Source organism: Pleurodeles waltl, chromosome 4_2 (assembly GCF_031143425.1).
Source record: "Pleurodeles waltl isolate 20211129_DDA chromosome 4_2, aPleWal1.hap1.20221129, whole genome shotgun sequence".
Classification (NCBI taxonomy): Eukaryota; Metazoa; Chordata; class Amphibia; order Caudata; family Salamandridae; genus Pleurodeles; species Pleurodeles waltl.
The window spans coordinates 147,926,384-147,942,391 of NC_090443.1; the positions used below are offsets into that span (position 1 = coordinate 147,926,384).

General features: G+C 45.3%; 1 protein-coding gene across 2 annotated transcripts; it reads left to right on the forward strand.

Annotated features, from left to right (window-relative positions):
• The first annotated feature begins 1,332 nt into the window (after positions 1 to 1,332).
• On the forward strand, positions 1,333 to 13,436 carry HOXC10 (homeobox C10). 2 transcript variants are annotated; one of them, XR_011202676.1, is made up of 2 exons: positions 1,333 to 1,765; positions 12,368 to 12,503. XR_011202676.1 is itself a non-coding variant. In XM_069230992.1 (2 exons), exons 1-2 carry the CDS (start codon positions 8,376 to 8,378, stop codon positions 12,643 to 12,645), a joined length of 1,086 nt encoding a protein of 361 aa, XP_069087093.1. In that variant the 5' UTR covers positions 8,335 to 8,375; the 3' UTR covers positions 12,646 to 13,436. The 2 variants fall into 2 exon arrangements, 1 of the variants encoding a protein (XP_069087093.1); XM_069230992.1 differs by lacking the exon at positions 1,333 to 1,765 and adding an exon at positions 8,335 to 9,183 and having other exon boundaries at positions 12,368 to 13,436.
• The last annotated feature ends 2,572 nt before the right edge of the window (positions 13,437 to 16,008 follow it).

Here is a 16,008-nt window from a genome sequence, read left to right on the forward strand (position 1 = left end):
AAATGACGCTAGGATGGACCCAGCTCACCCTCCATGATCTAAGCATTTTAATAAGCTCTTCTCCTTGAAGAAAAGACCCGCAAAACAGCCTGCTAAATATGCACATTTGTTATAATTAAATTATCGTTTTATCGAATTAGAAAAAAAGCACAACCCCCCTACCGAACATGCTGTTTTTATGCCACGATAATATGTGTGCCTTGTACCTACCTTCAACCCTTAGGTAAGAAACCGGTCTTTTTGGATAGCCAAATATTTTTTCCTTTTGCGTGTTTTCATCTCAGTCGCAGAGTAAAGCCCTGTATTTGCTAACAGTTCAAAGAACAGATTTCTTTACAGATCTTCCTGTGTGATCTTTAGTTTTTTACTTTGCTTACCTACAATTTCAGCTGCGCCAACCTCACTCTTTTCGCCAGTAGCTTTTGTGCAGCACACCTTGTTTTTTATTTTTCCATGTAGCTAAGTTGGACAGGGCTGGACTGTGGATAATAGGTGCCTGCCAGGTGGCCAAGGGCTAAAGTTAATGCCCTGAACAGCAGTGCTCGGCTGGACAATGGCAGACAAGTCTAGACAGTGCAGTAAATGTGCAGCACTAAACGGCTTCATTTTTCTTAATTGCACCGTCTGGCAGCGAGGGGAGACTTCCGCTGTAAATAGTAAACAAACAGACAGGGGGGGAGGGAGGGGCCTGCTCCCAGGCACTGCCGGCGGAGGGCTAGTTCAAAGTTTCCTGGAGCTAAAATGGAATGCCGGCCGTAAAACTCCAAGTTTATGGACCACGTGGGAGTTACCAGCAGTTTTAAGCAGGGGCGTCAGGTAGGAAAAAAAGGCTCTTCAATATCCTTTATTTCAAAAGCAGGACGGGGAGCGAGAAGGGGGACCCTGTGTGGCCACCTCAGGAGGAGGCCAGGCCGGATGTGAGAGTGCGCTTGTGGGTTCGCACATACCTTCCACTGCAGCGCCACCAAGGAGGGGGCAAGAGGGGACTTCGGTGGGTATTAAGATTCGTTTTGGAACATGGGCGGTGGGGCCTCAGGGGGAACCCTATACCCTGGAAAAATGTGAATATATGATGTCTTTGAACTTCAGTAAAGTCAAGGTCGCCGCCTTTAACTCCCAAGTAATGAAGGGGAAATTCGAAACTCTGCCCCTCTTTTCTATGATCGACATATATAAGGAGCGCACAAAAGGGAATGCCTTAAAAACTGAGTTTTAAACCAATAGCAGCCAGCGTGTAACACTCAAGCGGAAGGAGAAACGGGCAGACACGTAGCAGGCGGTAGACAAACACCAGACTCACTGCTTTGTAGAAAATATTCCTAGATCTCACCAACTGAAACGAGTTTATGAGCGCGGACAGCCCAACCCCTCACTTAGTGTTTGTAAACCTCCCCTGCTTGTTGGCCCCAGTCGCATTACATGTACCCGGCAAGGATGCTCCCCTCTGGCCCAGGACGGAAGAGAAGGGCTTCCTGGGGCCGGGGTAGGGGGCAGGGAGTTGTTAATGACACACACGCTAATTGTTCGCCTGTGACGTAAAAATTCACCAGTCACTTCCCCAAAGCCTGGTCCCCGTCCGCCAACACTTCTGCAGGACATTTGGGAGACCGTCGTGGACCTTGTGTTGTGGGGCGAGCAGCGGACCTGGCGGGAGCCTGGACGAGCGGCCTCGAGGTGGGGTCCCGCACGCCCCCACGCACAGCGGAGCACACGCACACTGCCTGGTGAAAGAAACTCACAGACACATAAAAAAGTGTTTGAGGAGGTAAGACTCGTGAGGAGGGCCTCGGGGGCGCGTTTGGACGTGACTGCTAAGGCCAGACATGCCCACCACAGCGCACAGGCTCGTCCTTGAGTTGCGGGAAACATAAACTTGACTATGACTTAAAAACAGGCGGAGCATCGCAGGGTCCCGGTTTTAGGTGGAAAGAAGGGGGACCAACAAACTATCTCGCATGTGGGGTGGGTGCGCTCTTTTGGAGAGGGTGGCTTGGAAGGGCGGGAGGTGGAGAGCGTGGGCCTCAGGACGGACCCGAAGAAAGAAACACAAAGACGCGGACTGTGGACGTGTACGTGGGAGGTGAGAAACTCCCCTCACACGGTGAACACTATTTGCAAAGTCGATCTAAAACATATTGCTACTCGGTGTGTGCATGTGTATGTGGGGTGTGTGTCTCTTTGTATCCGGCGTGACAGCAGGACGTCCTCAACCTGCAGTTTCGTGTCTTTATACAGTAAGCGCAGGGCCGTGTTCTTTACACCCAGAGCTCGCCTGGTTGAACGTTTCTGTGCTGGCAAATTCTACAATGGTTTACGCTTTCTTCTGGCCAAAACAGAGCCCGAACTTCAATGGTAACTCTAGGACTGAGGATTTACATACTCATTCAAGGTGTGTGCGTGTGAGTGTGTGTGTGTGCGTGAGGCGCACCCAGTAAACTCGTACGATCAAACGCTTTACCACACGTGGGACTGTGCCACCCCCTGCCCACTAGATGGCTCCTCCGTGAAAGTGCATTGTTGGCAGAATACGTGGTTTGTTGTAGAAACACACCGGGGCAGTTTCGATTAATGCACTTGAATCTTGAACTTCAAAAGAACCCGGATCTGCTTGACTTGTTAGGAGCAGTGCCAGGGTATGTGCCCATGTTTGCCACCCCGCATGCGGCGAGGAGAACCCGAAAGTACTGTAAAGTATCTACAGTAATGTTCTGTTCCACACTTTGAAGGGTTAGGCGCTTTCGCGGTCGCGAGAAATGTTTCGTTACCTGTTGACTACAAGCCCCCGTGTGGTCATCTGTTACTAGCACCACACACACACACACACAGTGAACACAAAGAGAGGCCGATTAGGAGGAGGAGGTTTTTCGATATTTTTATTGTCAAAACATGAGGTAGTCGTTGCTCGTGTTGATCGCAAATAAGTAAGCGGCCGTGCTAGTTAAACTGTATTTTATTATATGTTTACAATCGAAACAACAGAGACACAAACATAGAGCGATCCAGAGATGCGCCCCTTCTAACGTATTCTTTTTACATGAAATATATGTACGTGCGGGGTTTCTGAGAATTTCTCTGAAATAATTTTGAGAATATAAAAAATGTTGGATGGGATTATTTAACGCAAGTTTTCATAGGAATGTATGAATATTTAGATATATAGATGCAGAGAACTATATAGAGAACGTGTCGATACCATTGTATGTCGACATAGATTTATGCAGCTAAACACACGGCAAAAAGAATGATAAATACATAGATGCGATAGACGGATGCCAACATTACAATAAACTTGAGACCACGGTGTTTTATTTCTTTATAGAAAATACGCTGAACAAAAAAATCCTATTTCAAGCAAGGCCGTCTTCAAATGCTTTGACAATACAAAAAGTATACACTAAATAAGTTATTGCCTAATACACTATTAGTTGTATACATTATTAAATATATTTTTTGCGGCTACACGGGTATACAGAAATGCAGTAGGTGATGTGGAATAGCTTAATAGTTTGGCAATAAACACGGCTAGGTGTACAATAACTTATAAAACGTAATAGATGTTGCATTACCAAAACTACATCCATTAACCTATAAAACGCGTTGCACGTTTTTATTAATTTTTCGACGCAGAATAGTCTCATTTACAAATGCATGGTTATATATATGAAATCACCAAGAGAAGCCCATAATATATTTTACTCCATCTGCCCCAGACACATGTAAAGGCCATAATTGAAAATGTTACACAAAATAACCCAATCTGTCGACTTCTGGGAATATTAAACTGATAGATGCCTACAAAGAAATACTTCAAAGTCCTGCGAGAGTTGCAATTTAAATATAGTGTTTTAAAAGTAATGGTAAAAAGTGCAATATACCTGTTGTACTCGTTAGATTTAATGTCAACTACGTCTTTAGATGTGGAATTTTCTTTTGAATTCTAAATGAAGAATGGGATGCCTGACATGTGCACTTGTACAGCACTTCAAAAGTTAGAAAGCGAATTTCTTACTGGATTTACAAAGTGACGTTATTAATAGGACTATCCACAATCTTTACATGGACAATGCATATTTCTAATATAAAATGAGGGAAGGAGTACATATATATATTATATATATATATATTATATATTATAGTCGCAAACTACGGTGCAAAGAGGAATGTAAAATCTGTTTTAAAAACAGATTACATAAGCAGATCATCATTACTGAAGATTTTGCTTTTTCAAACCCAACCTACATATAGAAGGCAGTATCAACCGTCAGATTGTTCACACAAAAACGTGCGCGTTAGTGTTGACGGGGATACAAATAATCAATCAGATGTGCGTGTGTGCAGATGTGTGTATGTGTGAATAACCACACGCGATATATAAGTTTACATATTTAAAAACATATCCCGTCACATACACCGTTAGGAATAACACACACAACCAGAAATGCATATTTTCGCCACATTTCACACAGACGCAAGTATAGGTAAGGGCACACGCGTGTACACATTAATGTACAGCTTAAGACAGTACAGAAGCGAGCCAATATACTGAAGTGCATGGACACACATGTGCACACACACTCAGGCATGTGGCTCTCTAAGTATGGGATAAGACGACCCTCTGCGTCGTGTTCTTCGCCAGTGCAGCCCCCCGCCCCACCCCCGGAACAGAATATCACGATATAAGTCTCCGACTTAAGTTCCTACGCACGAAGGAAGCAGGGGAAGGAGCCTGCAAACGTTGATGGCTTTCTTGCGGTGATACTTTACAGTTTCTAAAGCCAACGTCTAAAAGCGTGGGGTTTTTATTTTATTTTTTTGCATGGCTGTTATTGTACTCCAGTGTAGGTTTGCAATAAATCAGGCATTTTCCCTAGGAACACCGGGCCTGAGACTGGGCAGCAATGATCATTCCGAGCTCCTTTCAGAGAATGTTGCCTCCAGGAAATGATGGTGGCAGAGAAGGGCTCAGTTTCCAAGTCTGGGTCGCGGTGGAATTGAACAGGCCCGAGGACAGGGGTGGGTTCTTGTACAGCATTTGCGTTTCGGGACTTTTCGCCTCTGTGCACTGCACTGCAATATCTAAAAGGCGCTTTCTTCTTGGAAAAGGGAAAAAAATTATTTTAAGGAAGGTTCCATGTGCGGCCTCTCCAGCACTATCCGGCATGTCCAGTCTCGTCTTTTCTTCTGTGCCCAACAGAAAGCCCATAAACATGGCAATAACCATCGCGGCACAACCCAGCCTGCGGAAGCAGACGCATTCAGACGGGTTGTAAAAGTCTGGAGGCAGAGGGGGAGGGGAGCACACGTATCTGAGGTCAAGTTTCCCAAAAAAGGGGCAACGTTTAATGTTTTTATTAGTTTTATACATTGCTGTAAACCTTACTCATAACCCCCCGCCCCCTCCCCCAAAAAAATAATACTTCCCATGATGGAATCCTAAACTGGCCTGAAAAGGGGACGATGGGGTTGAAAATGCAGGTAAAGCTAAGCTGATGCCCGTCACACGTCTGCGTTTCACTGTCCTTTCTCCGTATTCCTATTTTCCCATTGTAAAGTTTTTTTTATAAGGAAAGATATTAAAATTCGTGTCGTAAATGCCTCTTGTCCCCTTTCCGTTTGATAGCTCGTGTTGATATTTATTTTCTGTAATTAGAGGCATGCTTTTGTCCCAACGGGGGACCCACTTAGGCTGATGAATTTTATCTCCCTCCTTTTAACGAGGCAATGTTTATCATAATTCAAAGGATTTGAAACTTTAAACAATATCTGGTCTCCTGGAGACGTTGCATGTGGTGTTAAATAAACTATTTCTCTTAGCACCTATTAAAGAGACACAGAACGAAAGTAGAAATGTTATGTTTTTGTTTTACGGCTAAAATGTAACGGTTTTCTATTGAAAGCTCCTTTACAGACGTGTCTTTAAAATAGGTTTCATTAGATCCAGCATTAGCTTAATTCTCAAATAAAGGCCAAGTAACACTTCTCAGTCCGCTTGCTTTAATTCTGTAGCGAGCACAAACACAAGCCCCTTCCCAAGGTCACTTCTGAGACGTCATCTCCAGGCGCTCTGCAGGCTTCGGCCAGTTGGGGTGGACTGTTGCCCCCACGCAACGCTGAGGGACAAACTCTGTAAGAGAGAAAACGTAAACAAAAATAAGGTTCATCTCCTGACGCCTAATCTGAATCGGTACCAATGGGAGGACTCTTAAACACTGTAAACCAATGCAGGGGGCACTTTTCTACGTGCACACGTGTGAAAATATATTCCAGGGCCCCCTGTTAGCAAGACGTGATCCCCACTCAAGAAACAAGGAGGGAGCCGGTGAGGACAGAATATCAACACGGCGCGCTCCGAACCTCTCACCTACAAACTGGGGCAGGTCGAACGCTACAGTACATTTGACACCGTGCTTGGAAATATTGTGGGGTGGCGGTGGTGCTTACCATAAAAGGGAACGAGGTCCCCAAAGCATCCCGGAAGGGCGCTATGCAGATAACACAAACAGAGGCCCATAAAGTCGGAAATGGCTTTCCTGAGAGAGCAAATGGCGTTTGCAGAGCCAAAGGTTTACAACGCGGGCTAGGCGAGCAGAACACGCCGTGTGTAGAAGTTGTTTTTATTGTTACTTTTTTGTCCAAAGCAGTTCAAATCTGACATTTACAACGAAACGATAAATAAGACAGAGACGGTTTATTATAGAGACATTTTATTAAGAAGTGGGTTTCAGCTCCAGACATGGGGGGTTACTTCTTGAAAAAGCCAGATATGTAAGTACACAAAAATAAAGTTTTTGATATTTTTTGAAGGGTGTAAAAGCCCGAAGGCTTTGAGCGGAGCGTTCCTTTGCTCGTCTTTTCAGGACAACAAGACGCGTCACCTTGGCTTTGTGGGACTAACGTAGCATAGATCCCGAGCTGGCCTTTATTCGTGTTTTGTTTACTTAATTGTTTCACTTTAAAGGTGTGCCGCTTTCCCTCAAGGCTGCAACTTCCTAGTAACACGCGCGCTGCCTTTTCAGCCTCGAGAGCTCACGCCCAGAGCTTTGAAATAAAAATGTGCTTCCAGTGGGAGAAACGAAACAGTGCTTTTTATGCAAACATATCACGGGATACCGTGGGAAAAATAGTGCGACGCTTAGTTGTAAGCTCCTAATTTTTTTTTATTTGTTAAGGTTGCACTGATACATTTTATAAAAAAAATACGAACATGACACAAACTCTATATAAAACACTGCTAATGTTTTAGTACATGTAAGGACGCAAATACTATGACGTGTGATGCTACTGCGAGAACGACGGTCCAGGGCAAAAGTAAACGAAGTGAAAAGAGAACGCAAACTCTGTGACCTGGAGGCTTTTGTCTCGCTTTGCAGCACATTCGGACTCGGTTTTCTACTGATACAGAAGCAACTAAACGGATTTTGAATCTAACGGAAGGTCAAACTCCAATGCGAGTATAATAAAGTTGAAAGAGAAACAGAGGGCGCCCGGCACACTGTCAATAACTACACAAACAAACCGGACCGTGCGCCACAATAAACGAAAATACAACGAACCGGAATGTTTAGATAAAACGATCGTTCTCTTCGGGTGACTTAATTCGATGTCTGGGAAATAGTTTCGCACTTTTTCTCGTAAAATAACTCTCGACCTAGTTTACAGCACAGCTGGGAAGGAAATGTTAGCGGGACCATTCAGATCAGCTCAGTCCATTTTGTTTAGTGTTGTGCACACGTTAGCCTCGAAGGGTATCGACGATGATCCCAGATAAAACCAGCAGCCACTTGTCTTCAAGGAAGAAGGAGACAAACGCATCGACGACAAGAAATTAAGATATTGTAGCAAAACTGTGGGGATCCGTCTTACAGTAAATCAAAACTTCACAACATCTGCATTTAACTTAATTAAGGGTTGAGCGTGTCAACCTCGGCGATCACAGAGTGTGCGGAAAGGATAAGGCCAGTAGTGTCAAAAATCGTACAGCCGCTTTCCCACATGTCATTTCATTGATAGTGTTTTCTTGGCGTTACCTCCAGGGGTACACCTTGGAGCCCCTCTTCGGTGTGCGCGCTTTGGGCTCGCCGCTCGGTAAACAGACTGGCGAAGATTTCCTTTGTTCAAAGTGAAGGTCCCGGCTGCAGTACGCCACGAGGACGGCTAGATGGCACCATCACTCTACGCTAATTTTCGCTTTCTTGAACAACTTGACCCTGTGACGTCGCCGGCGTCTGAATCATCAAGGCCATTTTCAATCCTCATTGGCCTGGGAGTCACGTGGTGGGGCCAATGCGTGGGTAATTATGGTGCTGATATTTTTCACTAAAAAAAAGATGTCAGCCTCTGGCTGTAGTATTCCACTTTAAAAAGCCTCCCTGAAAATGTCATGCCCCAACAATGTGACTCCCAACTCCTTTTTGATGGACTCTCTAGCCGGAGCGTGCAGAGGGGACAATTACTCCTCCAGCCAAGGGATGTACATGCAGCCTGGGAGCGATTTCAACTGTGGGGTGATGAGGAACTGTGCTGTTGCCCCATCACTTTCCAAAAGGGACGAAGTGAACAACCCCAGCTTGTCTCTCAACACGTATCCATCTTACCTCTCTCAGCTGGACAGCTGGTGCGACCCCAAGAGCACTTACAGGCTCGAGCAACCTGTTGCCAGACAGCTGGCCGCCTGCTCCTTCCCTGCCAGTGTCAAGGAGGAGAATGTCTGCTGCATGTACACGGCTGACAAGAGAGCCAAACATGCCACCGAGGCGGCCCTCTACCCCAGCCAGATGCCCGAGCAGTGCCCCGCGGAGCATGAGGTGCCGGTGCCCAGCTACTACCGCCCCAGCCAGGGCTACACCCTGGACAAGGCGCCCGGCTGCAACAGCGCCACCGAGTTTGAGACAAGTTTTGAGAGCAGGGCGAGCCTGAACCCCAGGAGTGACCCGCACCTGGAGCAGCAGCGGCAGCCACATCCGCCGCCCCCGGCAGCCAAAGTGGGCTTTGTGGAGCAGAGCAAAGCAGACCAGCGAACCCCAAACCCCAGCCCCACGCTAACCACCACCAGCAGCACCCCCTCCAGTGAGATCAAGACAGAGAAGACGGCGCCGGCTCCCAAGAGCCTCCCCTCGGAAGCAGAAAAGGAGCAGCACAAAAACACCGAGAGCAGCACCGACAATTCTGAGGATGAAACTAAAGGTAAGGACTCTTCCCTGAGGCTCGCGAGGGGGTAGTAAGGGCGGACGGACTTCCGTGGGAGAGAAGAGGAACCCACTGGATGTCATCTGCTTGTCTTCCTGCTCTCGTCCAATGTCGAACAGAAATGAGACACAAATTCAACTGCAGAAAGTTAACATTTCCCAACTTACCTGAAACTTCATAGCTTTATACATATATATATATATATATATATATATATATATATATATATATATATATATATATATATATATTTATATATATATATATTTATATATGTATATATATATATATATATACACATATAAATATATATATATATATTCATACATATATATATATATATATATATATAAATCATACACCTGTATGTTCTAGTACAACCATTCATATACATTTATTCATTTATTCTAAAGCGTCAAATTTACTAAGGTTTAAACTCTTTCTCACGAAGAAAATTTGTAATTGAGAGTAATCTTTTATGAATTTTAGAAAAAAATAAGTCCAAACTGAGTATCGGCTTCGCCTTCAGAAAACTAATAACTCTTAAGTGTTTTTAAGTGCGAAATGTATTCGTTTCACCTCAAAATCGATCACAGTCAGTTTCATATATAGGTATCTGTATATATCTGTGTGTTTGTGTGTGTACGTTGTGTCAGTGTACACACATAGCCGTGCCGCTGTCTGGAGACCTCTTACTGTTGTGTTGGTTCGTTCAGTTAACGTCGAATGAGGTGTTCTGGTAGCATTAAATAATGAAATATATGGCTTCTGTTATTCTGTAAATGACAAGTGAGTTTACTGTCACAAAGATATCTATATTATGTGTAACTAAGTGAGGTTATCGTACATAATCACAGGACTTGTCTGGAAAAGTTTTTCACTTTAAAAATACAGGTGTGCATTATTTAAGAAAAAGGCGAACCTTAGGTTTAAGTGCATTGATAGTTGTGATCCACAGATGCGCGTGTTACCGTGTGTGTTTTTAACACCTGCGCCCTCCTTAGTGTACCTGAGTACTCGCCAAGTATTTTGATAAACCCTGCACTTAGCGTTAAAAAGAAAGCTAAAACAGAAATAGGGCTCATTCCAGAAAGTGCCCTTCAATATCCGCATGTGTTGTCTGCAGACACCGTCGAGTGGTGTGGTGTGCACACACAGGCACACATCGGTTGTGAATGAACCGTTTTGAACCATGTACATGAAATCCGCGTATTGTTATTTTTAGGGAGGATGGCTACTAACCAGGCATGCCAACGAAACAGAGACCGTTGACTCTTTTTCTTGGCTGAAAAACATTCCTCAATTCAATTCAAAATATCTTTATTCGATTTTATGAACAAAATAATAAAATACAGAACAATAAATAGATATGATGCATTGCATCTCAAGCCAGCAAGAACTATTAAGGAACCGCTAAAAGAATAAAAATTCGATCAAAACAGTCTGTATTCACCCTCCCCTGTTTGTAAAAGTGTAAGTGTCTAGAAGTTCTCCCCTAAAGGTGTGCAGCGGGTCAGCTGGCGAGCCCCCACTTTAGCAAGGACCCCGTTGTGCAAAGTGAAACTGGTTCTTTGCGCTCAGCATCGTCTTCGTTGTGCCAAGCGCACATAGCGCTTCCTTGCAGAACACTGTGGGTCCGAATGTAGTGCCTGTTGTTTCATGTAATTTGTAACGCACTCGTTACTGTCTGCGCTGGAAGCTGTTATTAAATCCAAAACACAATATGTGTTACTGTTGCACTGTCTGGAGAGTTTCCTGTTCGTCTTGGGTTTGCAAACGGATTCCCGAAATTTTGACAGAATTCTGAGAAGCAATTTTGAGTGCTGGAAAGTCAGGTCCACCGTGTAATGTGTAAAAGCTAGCGGGACACATACCTTTCCAGGAGCTGATTACAGGAATACCTTTTTCTTGGAAAAGTGGGAAGATACAACTGTAGGATGATTCAGAGGAGGAAAGGGGCAGATGCTTTTCTGATACTCTCCACCTTTACACAAATGTTCGCAGCTTCTGAGACTCTGTAGTTTATTTCCTCTTCAGAAAGCAAACGCTGGTGTTCGCTACTGTTAACGCCCCCACCCCCTGCAATGACGCTGGTTTATACTCCTGCGAATTAGGAGGTGGTCACAATCTGCTAGAGATGTGTATTGATATGTTAGTTCACTAGAGTCATGGGGTTCAGCGTAGAATTCCCTTACCAATATTTACCGCTCGGATAACAAGAAGCCACGTAGTAATTAGGACATATAGGCTACGTTTATTTAAAGCTGCATTGAGATATATGACAATGCCTACGGGTCTGTGTGTGCCTCACATATGTCCAGACAGAAAGGTCAACAGATTCGATGCAGTCAGTACCTTGTTATACAACAGGCTAACAAACACACCAGACACTCACTCAGTGTACTCCCTTGACTGAAGCGTGCGTTCCTCTGCAGTGTGTGCGATTAGAAATTGTACAGCGGCATAAGGGTGATGTCCTTCACGAGTCTTGATAATAACAGGCAGTGAGTTGATGAGTTAAACACATTTTTAAAAGACACACATACTGCCGAATTCCTTTGGATAGATTGGAGTGCGTGGCATTACTCCTGGACTAAACCAGCTCACTGGCTATGCGCTGTGTTACTCGGATTGCGTGAGTGGGTGCCTGGATTTGATTGTTCCCAGTTACGCGTGTGTGTGTCAAACTCAGACGACGAGCGATGGGTGACCCTGGCAGAGCCGCACACAGCACTGGTAACGCTGGATGAAGGGCGCCCGTCATGTACATCCGACGCCTCTCAGCAGCGGAGGCCAGCACACACCTCGGGCCAGCCCAGAGGACAGGTTATTTCACTGGCATTTTAATTCCCAAAACGGTGTCGCCCTACATTGTGCCCAGGGGATTTGTTTGTTCTCCTTCCCTGTGAGTGGCTGCGTGGACCCCCCCAGAGCCGCTGCTGTGTCCGCTTGGTTTGCAGAATCTGTAATTGTGCGCCTTGTCTCCAATGAATGAGGACAATATTGCGTTTTGTTACCAAATATTAGTCGCTGCTGTCGTTCAAGTTAAAACTAAAATAATGGCCCTAGGAACCTTCCAGTTAAGGATGACCTCTGCAGTTTTAGCAACGCTTGAGACTAACATAGGTGTTTCCCTCCCGCTGTTCCAGAAATACTTACGTTTGAATATTATTTTTAACAGAGGATATAAAGGCAGAAAACGCTACAGGAAATTGGCTGACTGCTAAGAGCGGAAGAAAGAAACGGTGTCCTTACACCAAGCACCAGACGCTGGAACTGGAGAAGGAATTCTTGTTTAACATGTACTTGACTCGCGAGCGCCGCCTAGAGATTAGCAAGAGCATCAACCTGACAGACAGGCAAGTCAAAATCTGGTTTCAAAACCGCCGGATGAAACTGAAGAAAATGAATAGGGAGAACCGGATAAGGGAACTGACTTCCAATTTCAATTTCACATGAGCTTTGCAGTGGAAACAAAATTAATTTTAAAAACAAAGAGGAAACGCGGAAAGGAAAAATAAACTCTGCTGGGTCAAGTTTGCAATTGGTAAGGGAACATAAGGACTTTCACATAGTTAACGTTTTGAGTTCTTACATTTTTTGGCTGGTAGCAGTTTATCGAGAGGGGGAAGCATTGAAAAAATAGCATGAGAATATATATGTAAATATATATAAATATATATATATATTGCATCCGTGTTTCTATGTAAAATTGAAGTAAACGGTCCCTTTCGTCAGCTTTTTACAAATATTAAGTTATTGCCGTGCAGGAGAAACGGACAAAGCTTTTGCCAAAACCGCTAAAGATTTATTTGCTTTATTTTTTTTGCAGTGCAGGTTTCATTTTGCTGCTTTTTTTTATGGAAGGGAGGGTGTCGAGAGTTGTGTTTTTATTATGTTTAGAGCGGATTCTTGCTTCCCGTGGAGTAGCGTAGTATGAATGTTGTATCATGAAAAAAAGACTCAAAATGCATTTGAAATGTTTGATGACAGAAGTTGAGACGAAAGTCTTGGTCAGTATTAGGAGTTTTAAAAGCAGTTTTAGCACAACTGCCAGTGAATCGCCCCCTTACGATCCACGATGACATAAAACCGCGTTTTGTAGTGGGTCTTGTGTGGAAACAAGAGCATCCTTCGTGGATGTGTTATTTAAACCCACGTCGTAATGTGTCTTTATCCTTTGCATGTAGCATTCCTGTGTGCAGCAAAAATAAATTTCATAGAATCGTGCCCGTGCTCTGTTAGCTCTACTTGACTGTGTTGCCTGTTTTTTCCTGTTATATTTTTATACACACTTTAATTTTAGCAAAGTAGATTTCGCCCTAAGTCTTCTGTCGCGTCCTTTTAAAAGCTTCCGAGAGCCTCCTCTAGCCAGCTTAATATGAGAGAGAGAGACCATAACGTTGATTTAAATATTATCCAGGTGACCACGATAAGTCAAGGTCATAAAACAGTTATGTCAGGACCGTCTTGGTAAGCGCTGGAGGTGGATTTTATGATCTGCAAATATAATGTGCCGCCGCAGTAAAAGACGCTGTTAAAGGTGACTCTGGCGAAGGAGGGGAGCCAGTGCGAGAGCTCCAGGCTTGGGAAGAACACCCCTTTTTGTGCTTTTTTGGTCTTTTTTTGGTACGCGAGTCCACCCTTCTTAAGTACAGTGGAATAAGGACGCCTCCCCCCTGCTGCTCCCCCAGCGAGGAAACAAGGGATAAAACGAATTAAAACACAGAATGGGATCCGAAGCACGCGAGGGAAAGGTAAGAAGAACATACTGTTTTATTCCTTTTTCCGTTTGCTGAGGGTTGCGGGATGGTTGGTGTTTTTCGTCTCTGCACAAACCGGAGTGAAGTCCACGTACAATCTGACCCGTTTAGTGATTTCTTACGGTTCTAATGTATTTTTTTCATTTTGTGCATAGATTGATTGTGGGGGTGGAACTGGATGTAGTAATTTTCTGTGTTTCTGCTTTCTGCCCTGTAACTGGAAACTTCAGTGAAGTGAGGTTTTGCTTGGAGGTGTGGAGGGGATATTATGCGCCAGGTCTAATAATATGTACATTTTCTCACAGTTTTACCACCTTCTCGATGAAAAGGTTGTCTTTATGTATGAGGGGCAGTAGGCGTACGATGTGTGTGGGGTTGTCGTTGCCTTCGGATGCACGTTTGTGGGAGCTCGGCGCGGGCGGCACTCACTGGGTGCGGGTTCCTTGCTGTGGGCAGCGTGGGGTCTATGTGGCATCATTTCAATGCAGTCTGAAGGTGAACGATCCGACCGTGGAGCATATAAGCAAGGGAGGCTTGGGAGGAGGGGGCAAGGCACACGCCATTGCTCCTCCTGCCTGCTCCGGAGCGTGCACAGGGTCCAAGGTAGTCTGGAGCCTGCTTGTTCAGCCAAGCACTTAGGGGGGTGCCAGCTCGGAGCTGGGCCCGGAGCAGCGCGTGAGCGCGTCGAGGCACTCGCCACCTCGGCCACGATGAGGGGACTGCGGTGGTGGAGTCCTGCCGTCCCCTCGTTCACTTCTCCTCCGTGGATCCACCGCTCCTCCACGCAGCTGACCCGTGATTTAGGTAGTTTCATGTTGTTGGGCTTGGATAATTTTTTAACTCGGCAACAAGAAACTGCCTTAATTACGTCAGTTTCCTTTCTTCAAGGTCACCGGCTCTGACGCACAAGACAGAGGGAGCACTGCAATTGCCTCCCGAGCAAGACTGACACCCAGGAGCAGAAGCCCGGCTTCACGCACTGTTCCATGGACCGAGACCAGGAGTGGAGGCCGTGGCACCGTGGCACCGCGCCCCTAGCCAGCCCCTACCCCTCCAGGTAGCAGCGAGGGCAGACTTTGGAGGAGAGCCCCTTGCCGGTACTGTGCCAAGCTCGATGGCTGGGGCACACAATAGGGTCTCGCTCGCCATGCTCTGTTTTGAATTCTGCACTTCGGTGTGGGAGTCGGACTGATTCCCACCAGGACTGAAGAATCGGCCCAGAGTGACTGACAGGAACGCGGGAACCTTCCCCCGGAGCCCGGCTGCCCCGGCTCCTCGGCTAGAATCTTGCTGGATGGGGTTCGCTTCTGTGCTCGTTTTGGGTTTCCTACTCCAGGAACCCGAGGGTTGCCCGGGGGTGCACCTTGTCTGAGCTGGGGTCTTTGTAGTGGCATGTGAAGGGACCCTGTAGTACGAACTGTCGTCATAAATGCCTCTGCTTTTCACGGTGTTATAGATATTTGTGTGTGAACTGCTGGGTTATGGCGGCTGTTCAATGGACAGAAGCAGAATTCCCAAAATAGATCCAACAGAAACAGCCATAACGCAAGTACTCCTCGCAAATTGGCGAGTGGGGTCTTTTCCCATTTTACATGAATCAGATTCCCCTTTCAACAAAACCTGGGAGGTGTGTGGAACCGGAACCGGCAGCGGGGACGGGGTTTGCTGTATATTTTTGTTAGCTTGGGGCTTAGAGAAGAAAGCCTTCTATTGTCGAAGCCAAGTGTTAAAAAGGACTCTCTGGTCGTCACTAATAAATACAACACTTCGATATTGAGGCTGATTTCCTTTATTATTTGCTTAAGGGGCAGACATAGAAAGCAGGGAAGGGGACTGCTCCAGGATAAAAATACCATTGCAAATCAACAACTTTTAAAACTTGAGAACGATATGTTTTTAAAAAATATAGAATAGTATTTGAGGACTCGACCCATCTTGCTTGACCGGCAGCAGGAGACGAACTGATCTGAACAGAGAGAAAGAGAGAGGAAAGAAAAACAGCTCAATTTGTAAAGTGTCAGCATCCGAATCAAAAGTGACAAGCAGAAGAACACTTATA